Source organism: Phascolarctos cinereus, unplaced genomic scaffold, assembly GCF_003287225.1.
Source record: "Phascolarctos cinereus isolate Bilbo 61053 unplaced genomic scaffold, phaCin_HiC Scaffold_7;HRSCAF=346, whole genome shotgun sequence".
NCBI classification, from domain to species: domain Eukaryota; kingdom Metazoa; phylum Chordata; class Mammalia; order Diprotodontia; family Phascolarctidae; genus Phascolarctos; species Phascolarctos cinereus.
This window is the reverse complement of record NW_027556180.1, coordinates 73,562,643-73,583,389: the sequence shown is the minus strand read 5'-3', so window position 1 is coordinate 73,583,389 and position 20,747 is coordinate 73,562,643. Positions and strand designations below refer to the sequence as shown.

General features: G+C 34.9%; 1 protein-coding gene and 1 long non-coding RNA gene across 9 annotated transcripts in view; one reads left to right on the top strand and one right to left on the bottom strand.

Moving 5' to 3' along the window:
- Positions 1-900: 900 nt before the first annotated feature.
- The window catches only part of IKZF2 (IKAROS family zinc finger 2), a 188,485-nt gene continuing 168,638 nt past the window's right edge, over positions 901-20,747 (bottom strand). For all 8 annotated transcript variants that reach the window (XM_021008732.2, XM_021008735.2, XM_021008731.2 and 5 more), the window contains exons 7-8: positions 14,945-15,088; positions 901-8,156 (exon numbers count right to left, since the gene is read on the bottom strand). In XM_021008732.2, coding sequence (XP_020864391.1) covers positions 7,432-8,156; positions 14,945-15,088 — 869 coding nt within the window. In that variant the 3' untranslated portion in view covers positions 901-7,431. The remainder of the gene's footprint in view (positions 8,157-14,944; positions 15,089-20,747) is intronic.
- Positions 7,610-15,582, top strand: LOC110223311 (uncharacterized). Its single transcript, XR_002328664.2, has 5 exons — positions 7,610-7,704; positions 7,932-8,031; positions 10,733-10,847; positions 12,616-12,703; positions 15,517-15,582. It is a non-coding gene; the product is annotated as an uncharacterized LOC110223311 (long non-coding RNA).

Below are 20,747 nucleotides of genomic sequence, written 5' to 3'. Positions count from 1 at the left end.
ATTTACATAAGAGCAGTTTTCTATAGGGAAACAGGTGTAAAAAACACACACACCCAAAACAAAACAAAACAAACAAACAAAAAACCCAGCATACTACATATAAATATGTATGATATGTAAAATAATCCTCACCTAAATTTATGAGAATGAGATTGCTCCAAACAAATTTTTCTGTAGTCAGAGAGATGATATGTATATATATATATATATATATATATATATATATATATATATATTTATATATATATATATATTTAAAAATGTGTTAAGTGCTTTTCTTTACATTTAAAAAAGTTGTTTTAAAAAGAAAAAAAGCATTCCTTAATTTGTAACATTGAACAAGAGTCAAAGTAGGAGAATAAGTTTTAAATTTTAAAATATCAACTTTCAGGCCTATTTATTCCTTTAAAGTCCCACTGATTTAAATGTAAAATTTAGTCTGAATAAATATACTATGGAATTAGGGCTGTGTCTTCCACACTTGATTTTTATAGCCTCTTCACTATTAGGTGCTTTCTCTTAATTTTATCCCTTTTTTTTTGTTCTTTAAAATACTGTAACTTGAAGGTATTGTTGTTAACTAAAGAAAGTGTAGGTCAAAAAAGGGGTAAAAATTGACTCCATTTTTTAAGACTTCTTGGGAAGTATTGCACTTGAACAGAAATAAAATGAAAGGATATTGTGAACTGAATAGCCTAAGTAATCATTCTAAATTTGCAAACAGCATGTTCTGAAAGGTCCAACTATGAAGAGCAAAGTCGGGGTCTAGGGAAATCCCCAACCTGGAAAATCAACAACAATATTTTTAAAGCGTTTTTTTTTCCCAACAGAAAAAGTTAAAGACTTTTTACTTTACAATTTTTAAATTTTTCTATATATCTGCATGAAAACTTTCCAGTGTCTTATAAAACAATTTATATTTGGGGCAGGGAGGAGGGGAAAATACAACCAGCAAGTAAAAACCAACAAAAAAGGCAAGCATACCATAGGTACAATTACATAATTTATGGAGTTATATTTTCAGGTACCCTATTTGTGAAAGTGAAAGTGTTACAAAGACTATGTACCTTAATATTTTTCATTAAATTTACTATTTTCTTTTTTTCTTTTTAATATAAAACTACACTTGAGTACAAAAATATGTAAACAGACTATACAGCCAATGAACAAAAGGGGAAAAAAACCACAGAGATGGAACTAATTGAAAAAAAAATAGGTAGCCTAGTCTTTAAACTGAGGTAAAAGAGACAGAAATAGGGTGAGATTTTACATAATTTAACACAGAGACAATAAAGAGAACTTTGCTACATGGAACAGGAAGTGAATATATTCAAGAGCCAAGAGTGCTTGACAGTTATTTAAATTGTTGATCACAGTTTCAGAATTTTAGCTACTACAAAACAAAACAAAAAAACAAAACCCAAGTCCTTCCCTTGTACAGTGTGTGTATTCAGAACAACAATAATAACAACCAAACAACGAAAAACAAATATCAATTTCCAGTAAGTAATGTCAAATCCTGGTAAGTGCATAGTAGGGGATTCAGTGACCTCTATCCCCGTTCACGAAGCTTTTCTTACTGTGTGTCACTTGAGGTAATCTGAAGGGCCCAATTCACTGCAAGCTGGCTTATCTGTACCTACATGAAGTCATATCTGTACTCTGTGGTGCTTAGCAGAGGGCCTCTCCATTTAATATTTTATTCACAATAAAAAGAAAACCATAGAAAACTAGTCATCCTTGTACCACTCTTTGTATGGGATAAAGATTAATTCACAAATTTATACAGAGAACACACATATACAGTGTTGTATGGGAAAAGTGCCCATAAATAGAATCGTGAACATGTTCCCAGGCAGAAAGTGCATGTGATTACCACAAACTTACAGTACTGCAAGAGAAGTCTAAATGGGCATGAAGAGAATTTTTCTTAAATACCATATGGAAATGTCCATTTTAAATTTCTGTAAGAATAATAAAAATGTATCAGGTCATTTTATTTTGGCCTAACAATACACTATGATGCAGAGGAACACTAGTGTGTCACAGCTTCTTGGTCGTATTTTGTTAGCTTCTTACAATCAGCAGCTCATTTTAAAAAAGCCGTCATATACAAACAAACCTACAGCAGATAAATATATAACCATGATATATCACCCACTGACCTTGTATTTTGGGAAATAACAGTGTGATTGGACTGCTATATTCAGTTTTGTTCAAGGACTGCGAATTACCTGACTTTTAAAGATTATTCTACCGACAATCAGAAGACTGAGGACTCGTGACTAGAATACTAGTCCATTGCTAAGAGTATCAACACAATACTGCATTTTATTTTAACAAAGAATTAAACTAATAAAACCTTATTATTACAGAACTCATTCTTCCTGAAGAAAAAAATCACACAGCACAATATTTCACAGCTAAGTTTTTTTCTCCACCTCAAATCTCATCTGTACAATCTAGTAGGTAGTGGTCATTCTGAAATACCATCAAATCTCATAAGAGATACTCAAAAATGTTTTGAAAGTTATTTTCTTTAGACAGTTGAGCAATAAGTCTCTGCATTTGTAAGCATATGTTACCATAGCAGTTTTGTCCTATTTTTTACAAGGCTGAAATACATGGTGCTCAGTTTTTAAGTGATTTTTAAAAAATATATATTAAAGCTGTCTAGACCGATAATTAGATAACTGACTTTCTAAATGTATTCTGAAAGGCACAAATATAATTAAATTTTAGAAATATTTAATACATTAAATTTCAGTATGTTTAGATTCCAGTTACTACAAAGTTTGATAAATTTGTTGAAATCTAGGGTTTAAAAAACAAAAATACTCAAATATCTATTGAAACTATTAGAAAAAAATACAGAAAAAACCAACATGATTTTTAACTCAATTCTTTTCTTTGGGGTATCTGTTGGAGAGTTTTCTATTTTAGGATCTGCCTCATTCACATAGTTCTTATGAAAAGTCATATAAAAGTAGAGAATTTAGAGCAGAGCAGTATAACCCACAGGAAAAAAAAAAGGTTTTAACTATCAGTTTCACAAATGCTACTCATTCTTTTATCCAAAGAAAACAATCTGTAGTTTTTGAAAATATATTAAATCTTTCTCATGGTAATTATGTTTTGGTTGTAATAGCTGCTAGACATTTTTGTTTGTTTCTTTTGGTACTTTTTTTTTTTTGCTTTTGTCCTGAATACCCCAGGGAGTGATTTAGAGGTGCTGTGAATTAAATAACATCAAAAATTATTTAGAAGGTTATTACATTTTCTCTGGTATAAATTCTGTTTTTCACTTGTAAACAGCAACAGATATTGCATGATTTTCTGAAATAAGTAGCTGAGATACTAATACTCTAGATAAAAGTTGATCAAACTTACTAATGAATTCCTCTCTCTTTTCCACATACCAACAGGGAAATATGGTTCCTCATTTCTTTCCTTTTTTTATGGACTCTCCTTAGGAGGCCAAACTTATTTAAATATTTGGATATGTGTAATAAGCTGCTCTTGCATAAAATCAATTCTATAAGTCAGTGACTGGAACACCTGAACAATTACTACTGATCCTAAAGAGCAGTTGGTGAAAGTTTTGTATGCCAGGAGAAGCTCCTTCAGTGTCTTTTTGTCATAGTCTAGCAAATTAAAAAGAGAAAGAAAATTAAACATCTCAGGAATCAGCCACAATGTTGCTTTTTTTTTTCCATGCATATTTTCCCAACACTGATAACTGCATTTGCATACCAAAAGATTTTTAAAAATTTCTTATCAAAGTCTATTTCCCTCATCCATATCTAAAAAACAATCCAGTGACTGTGACTCATGCTCACCAGCTGCTCTTATGTAGGAGAGACACTCCCTACTTTGCAGCTAGGTATAAATTCTATTCAGAATAAATCCCATTTTCTACCTCAAGAAAACTCTCAACAATTAATTTTTTTTAACAATACAAAATCTCTTTGAATTAGCCTGCTGATGACTTTTACTTATTGACAGCTCAACTCTAATTTTCTTTGTAGAGGAATTTATCACCAGTTGCCATATAGGAAGCAAACAGCAAGGGCTGGGGGGGGGGGGGGGGTGGAACAAAGTAGGTAGCTGCCTATGGTGCAACTTGTGGAGGTGCTCGAGTTGGTGACTCAGGTTTTAATATTACTTTTCATAAATGCCCATTTTTAATGCCAGGAAACCCTACTAAAAACAACATGTATTTGTTTCCATAAGATAAGTTCCATGTGGTACAATGAAACTCAAAGTTTTGCTTAGACTGTAACACACAACAAGGGTGCCATTTTCAAACCTTGCGTCAGGCACAACCAAACTTTCCTTTGTCCTGGCTCTGGCACATTATTTCTCTTCTTAAACAAAAACTAGAATCAAACGAATATAGATCAACTTTTATAAATGTCTGAAATTTTGCCAAAAAAGGAAGTACAGAAAATTGCCCATAATTCTCTTCAGTACATTCTGTGATGTTTCACTGAAATAAACTGTATGTAAACAATGCCTATGATAAAATTTCCTACCTGATTATTTGGTATCTAATTGTCACATCTACATTTAGTCACAACCTTTCACATCTTCTTTATAGAAAATGCCATAATTAAATAGATTCCCATAGCACTACTTCTCTCAAAATATTTTTTACCTACAAAATTTGCAATGACCCTGTCTCTATTTGCCACTGTCTCTACTTAAGCCAATACCGCCTTCATACTGTAGATCCCCATCCATTTAGGCTAAGGATAAAAGTATATGCCTGCAATAGACATATTCTCAAGAACACAAACTGAAAGGAATGGTAAAGTAGAGCATGAGTGATTTGGGAGGCCTCTATAAAATTCTTTGCGGTCATCTGTTTATTCCCAAAACATACATCTGTAGATGATATAATGAACTGACAGAAAAAAAGCAGGAAAATTCACAAGTGGTGTCAGCAGAAATTTCCAAATAACTTAAGCTCTTAGAATGTTAGTTGTTGCCAAAGTGCTTCTTTAAATGCAAATGACCATCATGACAAATATCCCCCAACCTCCACAATACTGTTAACTATTGGTCACTTATCTTCTCCAGAAATATGAAATGGAGAAAAGAAAAACAAAATCAGGAAGAATTGGGAGAAAAACAAGTAATAATTGCTAAATAGATTAATTTTTTCTTTGGTGGCTCATTGTACAAGATCTTACAGCAAAATAAAATTGATGTTCATAATGTACCATGAAGCAAAGAAGAAATTATAGAGCTAACATTCTAATGTGTTTCTCATTCATTTTCTGATGGATACTTTTGGATTAAAAGATAAGTGGTCATTACCAATATATTAGGTTTGTCAAGGTCTGGGGGGGGAGGGGGAGATGAAAAGGGAGCGGTGAATTGTAACCAATTCTTCCTAGTCCTATGTAACTCCATTTGCATGAGCACTTAGGAGCTATCTAGATAAGAAGTAGGAGACAAAATGGAAAATTGAGTTGAGTAATACAGACCAGCTTTTTATATCTCAGCCCTATTTACGTTCAGGTTTCTCTATTCTTGATCATTCTCACATTGTACTACAAAAACAAATGTATCATGTTGCATTGTATGGGATGCACTTCTACAGTACTCATCGATTACTACTTGATGGTATTTCATGTCAAAAATGGCCATCAGGTACAATCTGACCACTATCCAACGCATCCCTTCCTAAACACAGGCTACATGTTCTATCTGCTAAGCGTGTCCCTGTGAAAACAAACAAACAAACAAACAAAAACTTTAATCACTATACCACTCAGCTGTTCCCTTCTAATGCTGTTGGACTGTATTAAATAAAATTAGCACCCTCATAAATACAAAGAACATCTACCTATGCAAAATGTTGATCTATAGTAAGCATAGATAGAGAGGAGGAAAGTAGGGTGTTAAAGGCTTATTGTTCATATCTCAGAGTCTAAGCAACAGGGGAAATAGTTGTTGAAAGGGATTAGGAAATAGGAAGCAAGTGATTTTGGCCTAGAGATCATCTAACTAACAATTCCGTCCCTATATAGAGTCAAAGAAAGGGTGAAAGTGGACTTTATTATGTTCTTAATCTGCAGCCCAACCAAAATACTGCAAAGCATTTTCCTTTTTCCTCAACTTAAATGTGGTAAATATCAACACTGGGGGGAAAAAATTCAAGAGAAAATAGCCACAGTTGGCAAGAGTACTTTTTCCTTTTGATTGCTTTTTTAAAAAAATAACCACATTCAGTTCAAACTGATCATTGACCTTTGGAGTTTTATAGAATAGAAAGAGACAGTAGGCAAAGTCTTAAAAGACCTGACTATGGAGCAGAATACTGGGTAGTTGCAGATTTAACAAACTAATACACTATCAGAAAAGAAGTTTCTAGTGTTCTCCCAACTGTCAGCCTTAATAGTGGATGCTGCTGACTGGTTTAACACTGTTGCTGATAAGATGACAATTGAATATACATCTTAAAAAAAGAAAAACAAGTATATTCTACTATCAGGACACAGTTTATAACTTAATTTTTTTTTTCAAAGAGCAACAGAACCCCTCCAGAAAACTACTGCCTTGTAGCCACTCCTAAGCTGTATTACTCTGAAAACCAGGTAAAAATGCTAATCATAAAACATGTTAAAAGTAAGGCTGTCAGGGCGTCTACAAAATGCCAGTCCCCAAAACCATGGAAAAACAGCAAGTCTAAAAAGGTGCTTCTTTAGTTTAGAAAAATAAGGTAGCAGGCCTTCAAAAGTACTGTAGGTGGTCCTAACCACTTGTAATATGAAACTGCTAAGTGGTACAATGTTCTATAGATTGTATTAGAAATTCCAGAAAGGGAAGTAAACACAGAACCCATGACCATAGCTCATCCTAGGAAGTATCATTGAAAAGAACATTGTGTTTGATTTATGATCAAAGAACTTTACAGAAAAACAATTTATATTTTGAAAATGCTTCTTCTTTAGAGAGTAAAAATTCCTTATGCTCTTTTTTTTACTATTGTTAAGACAAAGTCTTACTATGAAAACTCTCCACTTTCCTGTCCAATATCACCATCCTAAAAATGAATGGCAAATCAGCCTCTTTTAGCTGAACCTAATGTGAGCTGAGTGGTTTTTCAAAGCATTATATAACTTACAGCCAACCATTGCAAAAGTGAACTGCCCTTCAATTCCCACAAAATAAGCCAAGTGACACAAGACAAAAAAAACCAATTACCCCATCCCTTCCCTCCCTTTTTTCCTTCCTGATAGTTAGGTAGAGCAAATGAGACTGGGTCCATAAAATAAAAATTATTGACTGTAGTAATTTTTCTTTTTCTTTTCTTTTTTTAAAAAGGTTAAGTTAATGTCTGAGGAAGTGGGATTGTAAGTGCAGTATTTCTTCATGTGCAGTTCTTTACTTCATAAGGGTCCCCTTTAGAAAGAAAAAGGCCTAGTGGAATGTGTGCTCCCCTCGTACAATGTGTGATGAGAACTCATAACGGTCCTGGCTTCGGTAGCCACAGATGTTGCATTCTAATGGGTCCCGATAACCATGACAACCCATGTGAATTGTGTACATAACATGGTCTAGGAATAGGACTCTGCAGTGCTCACACTTGAAGGCTCTAATTTGTTCTCCTTCTCCATTGAAGACCTTGTAGATGTCCTTCAGAGAGCCCTTAGAAGCCTTTGTGGCGTCCAAAGCCTTGACATCCTCCTTCATGTAAGTTGGGCTTTGCTTCCTCTTGGGATTTAAGGCAGGGTTTCCTTGGTAGGACTGGCGATCATCATGGCTGCTTTCTGAGTCAGTAGAATCCAGGCAGCTATGGCTGGGAGAGGCCTCTCTTTCCTGGGGTCGACTCTTTGGTCTGATTAAAGAAATGGGGCCATCCATGTTGTTCTCATGACTGTCAGAGGTTTCCCTGCTAACGGGCCTTTCTATCCTATTAGGATGATAGACCTGAGTATAAGCTGAGCTGATGACCGGGGCGACCTCTGCGATTGTGTTTGGTGTGTGCTGCATCAGAGGGTGAAGTGCTTCAGCTCCAAGGTAGGTGATTGCGTTGTTGATGGCTTGGTCCATCATGTGAGACTGCATCAGCTCAGCCTCTTTCTCATATGTTAAGTTCATATCAAAGTGAATATCTGGGTAGCCAAATCTCATGAGCTTCTCTCCTAAATAACGATGATGACAACAACAAAAACAAAAACAAAAAACCAAAATTTGTAAAAGAAAAAAAATTTCTTAATTGATTGAAAGGAGGCAAATTCAACACAACTCTCTAATTTCAAAAAATATTTTATCTTCCATTCTTCAATTAACTCTGCTGAAACGAACAACTTCTATATTACGTGAGACTGACACAAAAGCATCGTTAGTTACAAAAATTTCAATAATCATTTGTGTTTAGAGTAATGTCCCTTTTAAGGATGCATTTTGCACTGATATTGATAGCAATAACCAGAAGAACAGCTAGCTTTACCCCATCATTTTCAATTTTCAATATCATTTAATATTTTAAAAAATCAGGTTGTCGGGGCAGCTAGGTGGCACAGTGGAAAGAGCACCGGCCCTGAAGTCAGGAGGACCTGAGTTCAAATCTGGCCTCAAACCAAACACTTAACACTTACTAGCTCTGTGACCCTGGACAAGTCACTTAATCCCAACTGCCTAAAAAACAAACAAACAAAAAAATCAGGTTGTCATTAAGAAAAACATAGATTCAATATGCATTGTGAGTAAATATTCAAACAAACCTGGGCAAATAAAAGTAATCACAAAGAAAAAAAGAACTCAATGAAGTAGCTAAATAAAATTAATCTTCATGAATTAAAAGGAAGAAAGAAGAGGTTATCACGAGGGAAAACAATCACCACCATCACAACAGAGTCTTCCTTGTGCAGAACTCAGAACTAGATTAAACCAGCCACAAATGAGCAGATGCCTGCAGGTCCATAGAGTCATTTGCACTTTTGGCACCTTTCCAGAGTAGGTCTAATGATTGTATCACATCAGTGACAACTATGTTTATGTTTTTGATAAGATTTTATTTAATATCAATTTATTAATAATATTTCAATAGATTATTTTTGCAACATTTAATAATACTTTTAAAGTTCTTCCCTATTTTCTCAGTAATAATAGGATCCTGTTAGCGTTCCTAGGGGTCTAAGGTCCTGTAGCCTCAAGACCACATGTGACCTCTAGGTCTTCAAGTGCGGCCCTTAGACAAAATGGAACAGCTCAGAAAATCTTTTCAAGGAAAAGGACATGTTGCTGGCCACGATTTCATTATTTTCTGACCCTGTGGTATGTTCTGAGCCTAAAACTTGACCAAGAAGCTTATGGTGCTTTGTATATTGCAGGGAGTGGCTAGGTGGTGTAGTGGATAGAGCACTGGGCCTGCAGTCTGGAAGAACTGAGTTCAAATTTGGCCTCAAAAACTAATTAGCTGTATGACCCTGGGAAAGTCACTTAACTCTGTTTGCCTCAGTTTCCTCATCTGTCAAATGAGCTTATGGTGCTTTGTATATTGTAAGAGCTTAACAAATGTTTATTGAATAAATGAAGAAATAGATTTGCAGAAATGACCTGATGGGTAACTCAAAGTCCAGAGACAAACACACTAGAGGGCAACACACAAAATAGATAAATAGGGAAAACTGCCCAGGTCAGAATGCTTTCCAGACAAGAAAGTCTCATCTGGTTCTACTGCTTTCTCTCCTGTCAACTCACTTAGCAATATGCTCATAGTATAAGGGCTAGATTAGGGAATATCGATACAGAGAACTTGACTATTACTACTTCCATCATATGGAAGAGAGGACGAGGCCCTTGGAAGGGGCTCTGGCTGCTGCCTTCTGCTCTCCCAGATGAACTTCCCAGGATCCATTCCCAGCCTCCCTGGAAGTGATAACAACATCGGTGAGGAAAGAGGAATCCTTGGTCCCACTCCTGGCATGACTGTATTAGGACAGCTATTCCTATGGAAAGGATGTATTTAAATCAGGGACTGCCTATAGAACTCTAATAATGTCATTATCAAAAAATAAAAAAGTGACATCTATTAAATGAGAATAAAAGAATATGGCTAATTATAATTTAATTGGCAACTCTGAAAAAGACATACTGACATCTCTGTATTGATTTAAAAGCATTATTTTTCCTATACTTTGATATAGTTATTCAGAACCATAAATGTGATAGGGTGTATATAAGTACACTGTAACTTTGTTTTTCACATTTGGAAAATCTCTATATCAATTTGCATATGTATGCATATGGCTTTGTATACATGTCTATGTAAGTATATAGATAGTGATTTTATATATATACATATATACATACATATGTACACACACATTTGTATAATTGTACATATGGATTTGAAATGTTTTATAAAATGCAAAAGAACATCTATGCTTAACTTGAAGGATAATTTCTCTCTCTCAATGATCACTAGCTTTGGACAATTCATTTCATCTTTTAAAAAATCAGGCATCAAACAGATTGTGGTCTATAACCTAGGCTCCTCAGAGGTTTGGTGACCACAAAAAGCAGAACCACTGGATAGGTAATGCATACATATTTGCACTTTTTCTAATATGTCTGACCTTCTAAATGTCAGTATACTGTTTTGGAAAGATGCCATATTGCTGGAATTTTAGTCTAGAGAACCATATACTAGAAGACTACAAAAGCATTCTTCCCAAGAAGGCTTATAAAAATTAACCCTTTTTTTTACTCCTAGGGAAACAACTTTAGAGTGGGGTTTAAAGGTCAAGAAAATTAAAGAAAAAATGCCAAATTACAGCATGACTTTCAACTAATGTTATGTCTGTGCCAAAGGCTTCAAAAAATCCAAGGTATGAGTCATAAGATCTATTCATTTTACGTATGTATCTATAGTTAAGGAGTTAAGAAGCTGGAGGACAAAGAGGAAACATGTTTCTATGGCTAAGGAATATCATTTGAAGTATAAACTAATAAAAAAAGTAAAAAAAAGTTCTTAAGAAATTCAACGATCATTTTTGTAAAATATATTGTAACAAATAAAGAACTTGTTCCTTTTATTGTTTTCTTAGGAAAGTGATCACATTCGATTGGCACTATGCTCTCCCTAAGCTGAAAACACTGTGTAGAGTAGTTATCAACAAATTCAAAACCCAGAAAAGAAAGTAAAATATTGAAACAGTTGCTGGTGAATAGGCATAGCTGTCCATGTGGTCACAACCTGGAACTTTCCTCAGTGCTCCTTCCCTTTTCCCTCTGACTTAAAGAGAAAGGAAGAAATATGTGAGTGGATGAGTATGTGGGAGTTAAGAACTCTTACACTACGACTATTTCTTATTTTTTCTTACTTTAAAATAAAAAAAACTCAGGAAATCTGAGCCCTTACTTTAAGTGTCAAGACAACAATGGAGAAACTGAAGCTAGATTCTGTTCTATAGTAGGCTGGGAAGAAAAAAAAAAACTCAAGCTGGAAGGCAGGGGTGATTGCTGTGGAAAGGGAAGAAGTCCACTAAGTCTGAAGACTAGAAGAAACGAACTGACAGGCCTGGAATGGAGGTTACAAAAGGAACAAGCCACAGACTCCCACAAATCCTTACTCCCATTGCTAGGATTTTCCATTTCTCTTTCCATTCCCTCCTACTGTTCATTCCTGCCTTTGAACAAGCCACCAGAATCTTGGAAGTCAGGGAAATATGGCTCCTCACCGGGATGGTGAGAAAGACTGAACTAGAATTATCCATTCCAGTAAAAAATAGGGGGACTACCAGCAGTCTCCCACACATGGCTTTTCATCTCCAACCTTAGTGCCTTTGCACAGGAAGTCTCCAGTGCCGGGAATACAGTATTTCCTCCACCTTATAATCCAAAGTTTGCTTCAAAGTGCAATTCAGGAGGCACTTCTTTCCTGATTTTTCCAGTAGTTAGTATGCTCTCTCTCTCAACTCCTAAGTGTTTACTTACCTGCATCTGATAGATTCTATAACCAAAGTACAATGTAAGCTACCTGAGGGGCAGGGACTATTTTGTTTCTCTGTATCCTTGGCATCTAATACAGTACATAATAAAGGCCTAATACTGCTTCATCAAACTGAAATAAGAGGGAAAATCATGGATTCTGTTTGTAGGGAGACGGATATGAGAGAGACCATCCTAACAGTTCCTTTCACATAATCAGAGCTTAATAACTGATACATGAATAAATTAATATGAATGTATTCACAGCATTTCAAATTAGAATTCTGAATGTATTTTTTCCATATAGAGAGTAAATATAGTCTATTTTAAATACTAGATTCACTACTCAAAGCTTGTGTTATTAGTTATATGTTTAGGGGCAAGTAATTTGTCTAGAGCCTCAGTTTTCTTGACTATAAGTAGAAAGAATACCTCTACCACTCACAGGATTATTGTTAGGATCAGATGAAAAAAGAGTTGTAAAATATTTTGTCACGGTACAAGCTACATAAACATCAGCTATTACTCATATAGAAAAATGGTTCTGTATGGTGACTCAGTTATAGAATCCTACTTGTATAAGTACTACTTTTAGATATATTCTAAGTCCAACAGGCTTCAGAAAGACTGGCATGGGTACCTAACCACCATTTGTATTACTTCCAGGAAAAAAAAACGGGTTCCAAGTACCTAACAGCAGACTGGGAAGTCAGTGTTTGGAGCAAAACCATTTTATACACTGAGGACTACAAAGGTAAACAATGGAAACGAGCAAGTGTCAGGTTGAGACAGGTATCTGACTAAACACAAAAGAGCTAGTTAATATAAGAAAGATATGGTACTTGATGAGAATTATCCAAAGAATACTGCTGAAGCACTCATGGTCTCTGCCACAGTGGAGATGAGTTTATCTTTTTCAAGGGAGTTCATAACCTCTCCTGCATTAACAACTATTCTTAAATATCAACATCTAATTCATGACCTCAACAGCACTTCAATTCATAATCTCTCCCTCGTAGGAATACTTCATATTTAATCATATACTCTCTACCTCATAACTTCTCTTGTGTAATTGCATTTTAGTATTACTTAATTTTTCACATGTGTACATCTTGTATTTCAAAGTAAAGTCTAAGATTTTAGAGGGCAGATATGTAATGATGTACTTCTCTACACCCAGGTAATATCCAAATAGTATTATAAATATAGTAAACATTAAACATCTGTTAAATGAATTTTATGAATGAAGTGCCATGGATTTTGGAAGGACTTCCATAGCGTGAGTCAACTCAATTTCAAAATAGATTTTCTGGTATAGCTTTTCTTTGTATATCTTTATCTATGTCCATATCCATATAATATTCTATATTGAATGGGGGTAAATATGAAATCTAGTCTTAGAACTAGAGAAATTTGAGTCAGAAATCTAATATTTTCATCATATATTCTAGATATGTCATACATAGATGTTATGTCAAGCCTAGATATTTAGTTATAGATATAGACATTAAACTAGCTAAGTATGACTCTTTAATAATGATCTGAATCAATATCTTCCCTTCCCTCCCTCACATTCCACTTCAGATTATTTTATACTGTAATAAACTGGATTCTTAAATGTGTAGAAAGAAAGGACTCTGCAGATTTAGAAAAAGGTGAAGGAATTTGGCTTTTCCAAATAGGAGTTATCCATGAAAAATGTTTTTGTCTCTTATTGCTTCAGGGACCATGTTAGAACATCTTTCACTTTTCTCCAAGGAGTTCAAAATATAAATTTGGAGTTTAAATAGTTAAGGCAAGATATATTTTTAGATACTATAAAATTCTCCTTTTTGAAATGGTATACAACTTTTATTTCCATGACCTTCATTTATTTACAATGACCTATGGATCCATATACAAGATACTTAGGAAGTAAACTCCTAAGGAATGGACAATTTTCACATTAAATTAACAGTAATAGTTTCACTGATGTAAAAATTAGGCTTTCATAGAGAAAGAGGGAAAAATGATTCAACTTTAAATGAAACTAGGAAAATGCACCATCAAACTGACAAGATATGACATAGACTTTTTTAGGAGTGTTAGTCCACCCTGGATTCTCTTATCTCCAGGAAACAATGGTGGTGGGAATCCTTTTCCTTTAAAGATACAGTTTTTATTTACATTTTAAGTAGGCCTCTCTCTCTCTCTCTTTTCAGTTTCATTTAGTTAACAGAACAAAATCTGCACCTGCCAAGTGGCTGACTTTGGGTACAGATACTGTACCCAAGTACAATACCCAGATCTTTAAGGGATTCCATTAAATTTAGATTAAGCAGGGCAGACAAAAAGTATAGATGCAGACTATTTTCCTCCTTCTGCACTAATATAAACAGTGAAAAGGTACTGTGACAGGAATTGGGGATATGCCTCATTATTAGATTCACCATTAGCATATATATAAGGCAAAAGATTTTATGATAATCATTCGTGTGTGTAAAAGACATTTAGTTATAAAACAATTTGCTTCTATGGAGGACATGTATAGGTATGATATATCTTGGACTTATATTAATGCATTAGATTTCAGACCCAGTCTTCTCCAAGTTTGAAGACCGGATCCTGTACTTGTTCTCCATTTAATGTAAAATACTGCAAAACAAGATCTTTATAAAGCATGGGGGTTGAAACCAGGATTTCAAAGAACATTCAATTCCCTCGTACAGGTTCAGAAAACACTTGGTTTCTCACTTCTAGTTTTTACATATACTACTTAGCATTTTATTATCCTAGGTTACTGCTCAAATGTCATTTTACTTGAGAGAAATTTATTACTTTAGTCATACCTTTAGTTACTTCATACTACTCACATACCTCATTTTGTTGAGAGGTTATTTCTTTAATGGATTTGAATCTACTTAAAACTGAAAAAAATAATAGTTTACACTTGCACATTAAGATTAATTTATTATTTCTAAATATCACTATTGTAAAAAGTATTTGTCAAGCTTACCCACAAATTTCTGTGGGGTGGAGCTTTTACGTTTTCCCATATTCCCTGTCAGCTTCTCTATGACAGCAGGTCTCTCAAAAGGCACCAGAGAAATATTGTTGTCCATCACAGGCTCTTGCTCCTTACAATCTTCCATAGGAGGTACTACATAAAACCAAAGAATTACATCAGATAAATCTTTCTATAAATAAAAAAGAGAAGAAAGAGAACTGTGAAAAAATGCCTAGAAAGATGTCATTGCTAAAAGAGGCCCCCAAACAAGTATCCAATGTTTAAACACACACAGAAGACAATTTTTATTGAGCAATCTCATTTGGATCAATGATATAAATTGTTACCTCCATTGGTGGAAAATACATTCATCTTGTTTCTCATCTTATTCCTCTGAAAATGTTTTTTAAAACATTAATTAAAATTAATACTACTTTACTGATTTAAATTAATATGACTTTACGACACTGCACTGTTTTAAAAGTTTTGTGGTTTAATTTTTAAAAAGGTTTATATCAGCTGATGAAACTTTGCTGGGATACAAGAAAGCATCATAATATATGTGTAATTTTACCTTTTAGGTGTTTCCTAACGGAAAGAGAAGCTCACTATTCCAGCACCTGAGCCTGTAGGATCTTTGCCCTGCTGTCAGTGATTTGAATGCCTCTAGAAAGCAGTCTTCATGAAAAAGCTCCAATTCTACACGTTACTATGCTTAATAAACCATAGCTGCCATTATGGTAACTTACATCAAAGAAAGTTCTTCAATGGTCTAAAATAATATGTTTTAAAATGGAGCATGGGTTTACTGAACTACGACTCTAATTCTTGTAGCCAAAATTCCCTGCTGATTCTCCTTCATCTTATTTCTTCTGGAGCTAATGCTATTCTTCCACAACCACTGTGGTCTAGTACTCCGATCTTAAGCATGCAGATGTTTGTTGGCACAATATCATGCAAAAAAAGCTACTATAAAAAACATTGCTTTTGTCAGAGAACCTTAACTGAAGGAGAAGATGAACATCTGAAATAGTTCAGATCAACTTCTCACAGCTCATGTTCACAATAAAGAGTCTAACAATCTAGTCCCTCATCCCACCCCCACCCCAGGCTTTCCGCTTCCACTTGTGCCAGTCCTATTTGGAAAACCATGCGCGTTGTGCCTCGGGATTCAGCCTGCACTGTAAAATGATTTACTCTACTGCTTTCATTTGTACAGGATGCTCCCACTGAGAAACACAATGGCTTCTCACTTGCAAGGGAATCCAGCTGGCACCAGCAAAAATGGAGTGGGAAAGCAAGAAAGCAAGAGACGAAAGTTGAGAAAATTCACTGCACAATGCAGGTGACCTATTTAATAGCTAATGCAGATTGCTAAATTTGCCAAAATCAAAAGTGGAGTTGGGGAAAGACTTTTAAATGTGGAGCAGGTTGAAGGGAATGCAGAGTCATTTTATCTGAGTCTGACTAACCTAGTATGCACTCTGACTAGATTGGTTAAAGAACATTTGTTGCTACTATGCACTTTATAGAAGGCCATGAAAGACAAGGGAATTTGCAAAGTAGACATTAAACTGAACAAAAGAAAAAAGTCGTGATGAAATTAGAAACAAAACAACACTTAGGAGTCTACTTCCTAAATGCAATGCAGTTTATGAACCAATTTTTCCTATAAACTTTTGTTTCTAATGCAGTCCTGAGATAGAAGAGAAAAACAACACAAGTTCATTATTTTTCTCAAAAGTAGCAAAACTTGATTTTTGAGCCTTGTCCCAAGTTGATTAAATTAATTGATTATGAAATGAATAATGTAATAATGGACACTTTTGCTACAAATCCTGCCTTGAGTATTTTTTATACCTATACAAGCCCAATACTCAAAATGAAACAGGGAGAGGGGAAAGGTGGGGGGCACATACCATAGTCCTCCACTAAGTTTAAACTCAGCTTAGCTTCAATGACACTCACATGAAGTGAACACACACTGCAGCACAGTTCAATTTTCACTCAAAACCCTGCTCATTATTTTAACTTTAATTCTGTTTCTACCATATCAACAAACTTGCCATGACTGATGACTTGTTGATCAAGTCATTATGTACACCATTAAAAAAGACCAATATAAATTCTTCAACTTAGCTGATCAGGTTTTTTTTTTCCTTTTTCAGAGAATTCAACATGCCTCATTAGAATGTTCAAGGATGCACATTTCATGAAAAACAAATTCACATCTATAGACACCGAATTATGCTATAAAGAAACTTGCCTGTTACCTATTTTTAAAACACATACAATAAATAGGTGTTTTAATTTCACTTATGAGGAGAACAGATGACAAAATAATCCCTTCCTCCACATTATTTTGGTTTTGGGTAAAGGAGGTAGTGGTAAAGAGGTAGGTCTGCACCAATAATTTCATCAGTGTGGAAAATTTCCATTGTAGAAACTTTTCCCACCAATGTAGATCAACAATTCTCTAACTTACTGTCTGCAGTAACGAGTGTGAGTGACTTACACGTGGCCACAAACCACACAAAGATGAGAGGTAGGGTTTGACTGTTAGGCTAGGCCTTTATTTAACTATTATGCCATACCCCCTTTTTCCTATTATTGCTATGAGAACATTGAGAATACATGGAAACAAAGGCTTATATGTCATGACCTTCTTTCATTAAATACTGGGCAGACTTTACCCTAAGCAATTCAAATACAAACTTAAGACACAGAAACATTTATCCTGAATTTTGTTTCTTTAAAATATCATATTAGAGATAAATATAATCACTATCTTATTTATCTATCCACCCATTTGTCTATCTATATCTTAATCTTATCTGAAGGGTTTAACTGGAAAGCTAGATGCTCAATTTCTAAACTACCAGATTTGTTAATCCTCATTAGTCTCAATCTCTACGTAGAATGTAACTTTTTTTTTTTAAATCAAGGCAGTTTAGTGTAGTAGATACAGTACAGTGATATAATACTTGGAATCAGCATAACCTGAGTTCAAATCCTGCCTCAGATACTTACTGTGTGACCTCGAGAGCCTGTAAATTGGAGATAACTGATACCACTTATCTCACAAAGTTTTTATAATGGTTAAATTAGATATTTATATAGGGCTTTTGTTCTTATTGCTGTTATTACTGGCCATTTTATCCTCCTATATATTTTTCCTCTATGGGTTTGATGACACTGCTTTCAGTTTTTTCTTTTGCTGGAGCATCACCCATATCACACCCCTACCTACGGGAATATATTCCAAAGTTCTACATTGTACCCTCTTCTCTTCTATCCCTACTCGCTCTCTTGGTGATCTCAGCAGTTCCAATAGATTTAATTATTATGTCTACAGAGAGGAGTCACAGATCCATATATTCAGCCCTAGTTTCTTCCTACTCTTACATCACCAACTACCTCCAGAACATTTCAAACTGACATCCCAAACTCAGCATGTCTAAAACAGAACCCATCATGTACTCGCCTCTCTAAATGAAAACCTTGGTGTCCTCATTGACTCCTCATTCTCCCTTATCCCACATGATCTCAACAGTTGCCAAATATTCCCAATTTTACCTCCACAATATCTTTTCTTTCTAATTCTTTGTACTCACAGAGATACTACCTTAGTTTAGGACCTCTACCTATCTCTGGGACTACTGCATTTGCTTCCTCATTAGTCTCCCCACCTCCCCCCACTCCAATCTACCCTCCACAGAGCCACCAAAGTGATTTCTTTAGTGCACTTCTGTCACTCCCCTTCTCAATAAACTTTAATGTCTCTCTACGGCCTTTAAGTCCTAAAAACAGGATTTCTCTGTTCAGCTTTTAAAGCCCTTCACAACCTGGCCTCAACCTATCTTGCTAGCCTTATCAAAAACCCCTCCCTCTTCGATAATCCAAGGTACTGAAAAACTGGATTTCTTTCTGTTTCTCACATTTTTACTCTATCTCTTCTCTTTGCCTTTTTGTTAGACCATTAATTCTCCATCTCTGGGATGGCCTCTTTTCTTCCCTCCTATCAAAGAATTCCTAAATTCCTTCAAGATTCAGTATAAGCATCAATGACATCTTTCTTGATACTGCCAAGTGTTACTGACCTTCATGCTCAGACTAGACTGTATTTAACTACCTTGTATTTATGTCCTATTTATTTGGCATATATTAATTCTGTTTATACTAATATTTGTACCTGTTATCTCTCCCAAATAGTATGTAAATTCTTTTGAGAGCAGAGACTATTTAATTTTTGTTTTTGTATTCCCACTGTAAAAACAGTACCTTACACATACTAGGTATTTAATATACTGTTGATTGAAGGATGAAAATGAAATATCCAAGAGGAAAAAAATGCAAATTTGTCATAATGTCTCTAGTACATGATAAGAGGAGTGATAGCAGAAAAAATGTACTTTTGGGTTAGTTAGCAAATAAATTAATTTTATACAACTAAGCAATGATACCTAGGAACAATGTAAAGGCTAGGACAGACAATAAGCAGAGATTATACCCAAAAGGAAAGCAGAATCAATCCTAAATTACTTTTGTTAATAGGCTGATTTACCTTAATGATCATCTTCTGCTTTGGCAAACACTGAAATGAGTTTGTGTTCCCTGAGTATACATCACTGATGGTGGGAAAAAGTAGCCTTAACGCCTGCTAGACAGGAGGGGTTGGGCAGCTTGATAGAAAATAAAGTATATAAACTGGAGATGAGGAACAAAATGTAGAAATCAAATGCAGTTAGCTGTAAGATAAATAGAATGCTAAAAGTAGTGTTTTATCATTTATATTCAGGCAATTTTTAGAATGAGTTACTTTATTTCAATGGCCGTCTATATTGGTAGATTTATTTTTCTGATACTTAAACTACCTCAAAAGATCTGAGATTCCATCAATGTCTCAGTAGATGGTCCTTCTGTGTTGTTGTGGTCATGTGTTCTGCTGCTGTGGAAAAGTGTGGGAACCACCCAACTTGCTATCTGCTCTCTAACTTACAGCTCTAATATTCTATGAATCTCTGTAGAAGAAACAGTAAATAAATAGCCTACAGATAACTTAATTATGCAGAGCCAGGGAATAATCAACAAAAATCTTAAAAAAAGTTTTGCCATGGAGAAACTGTGGATAAACTAGAATTACCTGTGATGAGTCTTACGTATGTCTGAAGTACTTTGCCTTCACATTTAAAAAAAAATCAAATCAAATCAAATCAAATCAAATCAAATAAAAATAAAAATTGCTCTTTCTTTCACAGTTAAATCCGTAGTTTGGATTCTTATCTCCTGCCCAATCTACTTCTACCCTTTCTAGTGAAGCTTTGACTTACATAGAAAAATATTTAGGAGTGGGGTGGGGGAAAAGCCAGGTAGTCAGAAAGGCTGCTTCCCCCCTCCCCTTTTCATTCTTTACCTCCTCCTTCCCCTGTCTTCAATACTACTTCCCTATGAATGTCACTATGACACACAATGTAAATTCTCTGGCATCCTTCTAAATAATAATAACTTAATTTAAATGGCACTTCAAGGTTTCCCTAGAATCAAGGAGGTTCAATAATTTGCTCATAGTTTGAGACAAGGTTCAAATCCAGGTTATCTGACTTCAAATCCAGCACTATACACTATACTTCCCTGAATTTCCTAAAACAAATCCAAGTTCAACAAACAGTGACCTAGCATTTCCTAGTACATATGTGGATAATAAAACAGGCAGAGAGAAGAATGCAATGGAGGTGAACTGGGAAGGGAAGCAGAGGAGGGGGGTGAGGAGTAAATATATACATAACAGTACTATTAGGGGATGAGATTGTGA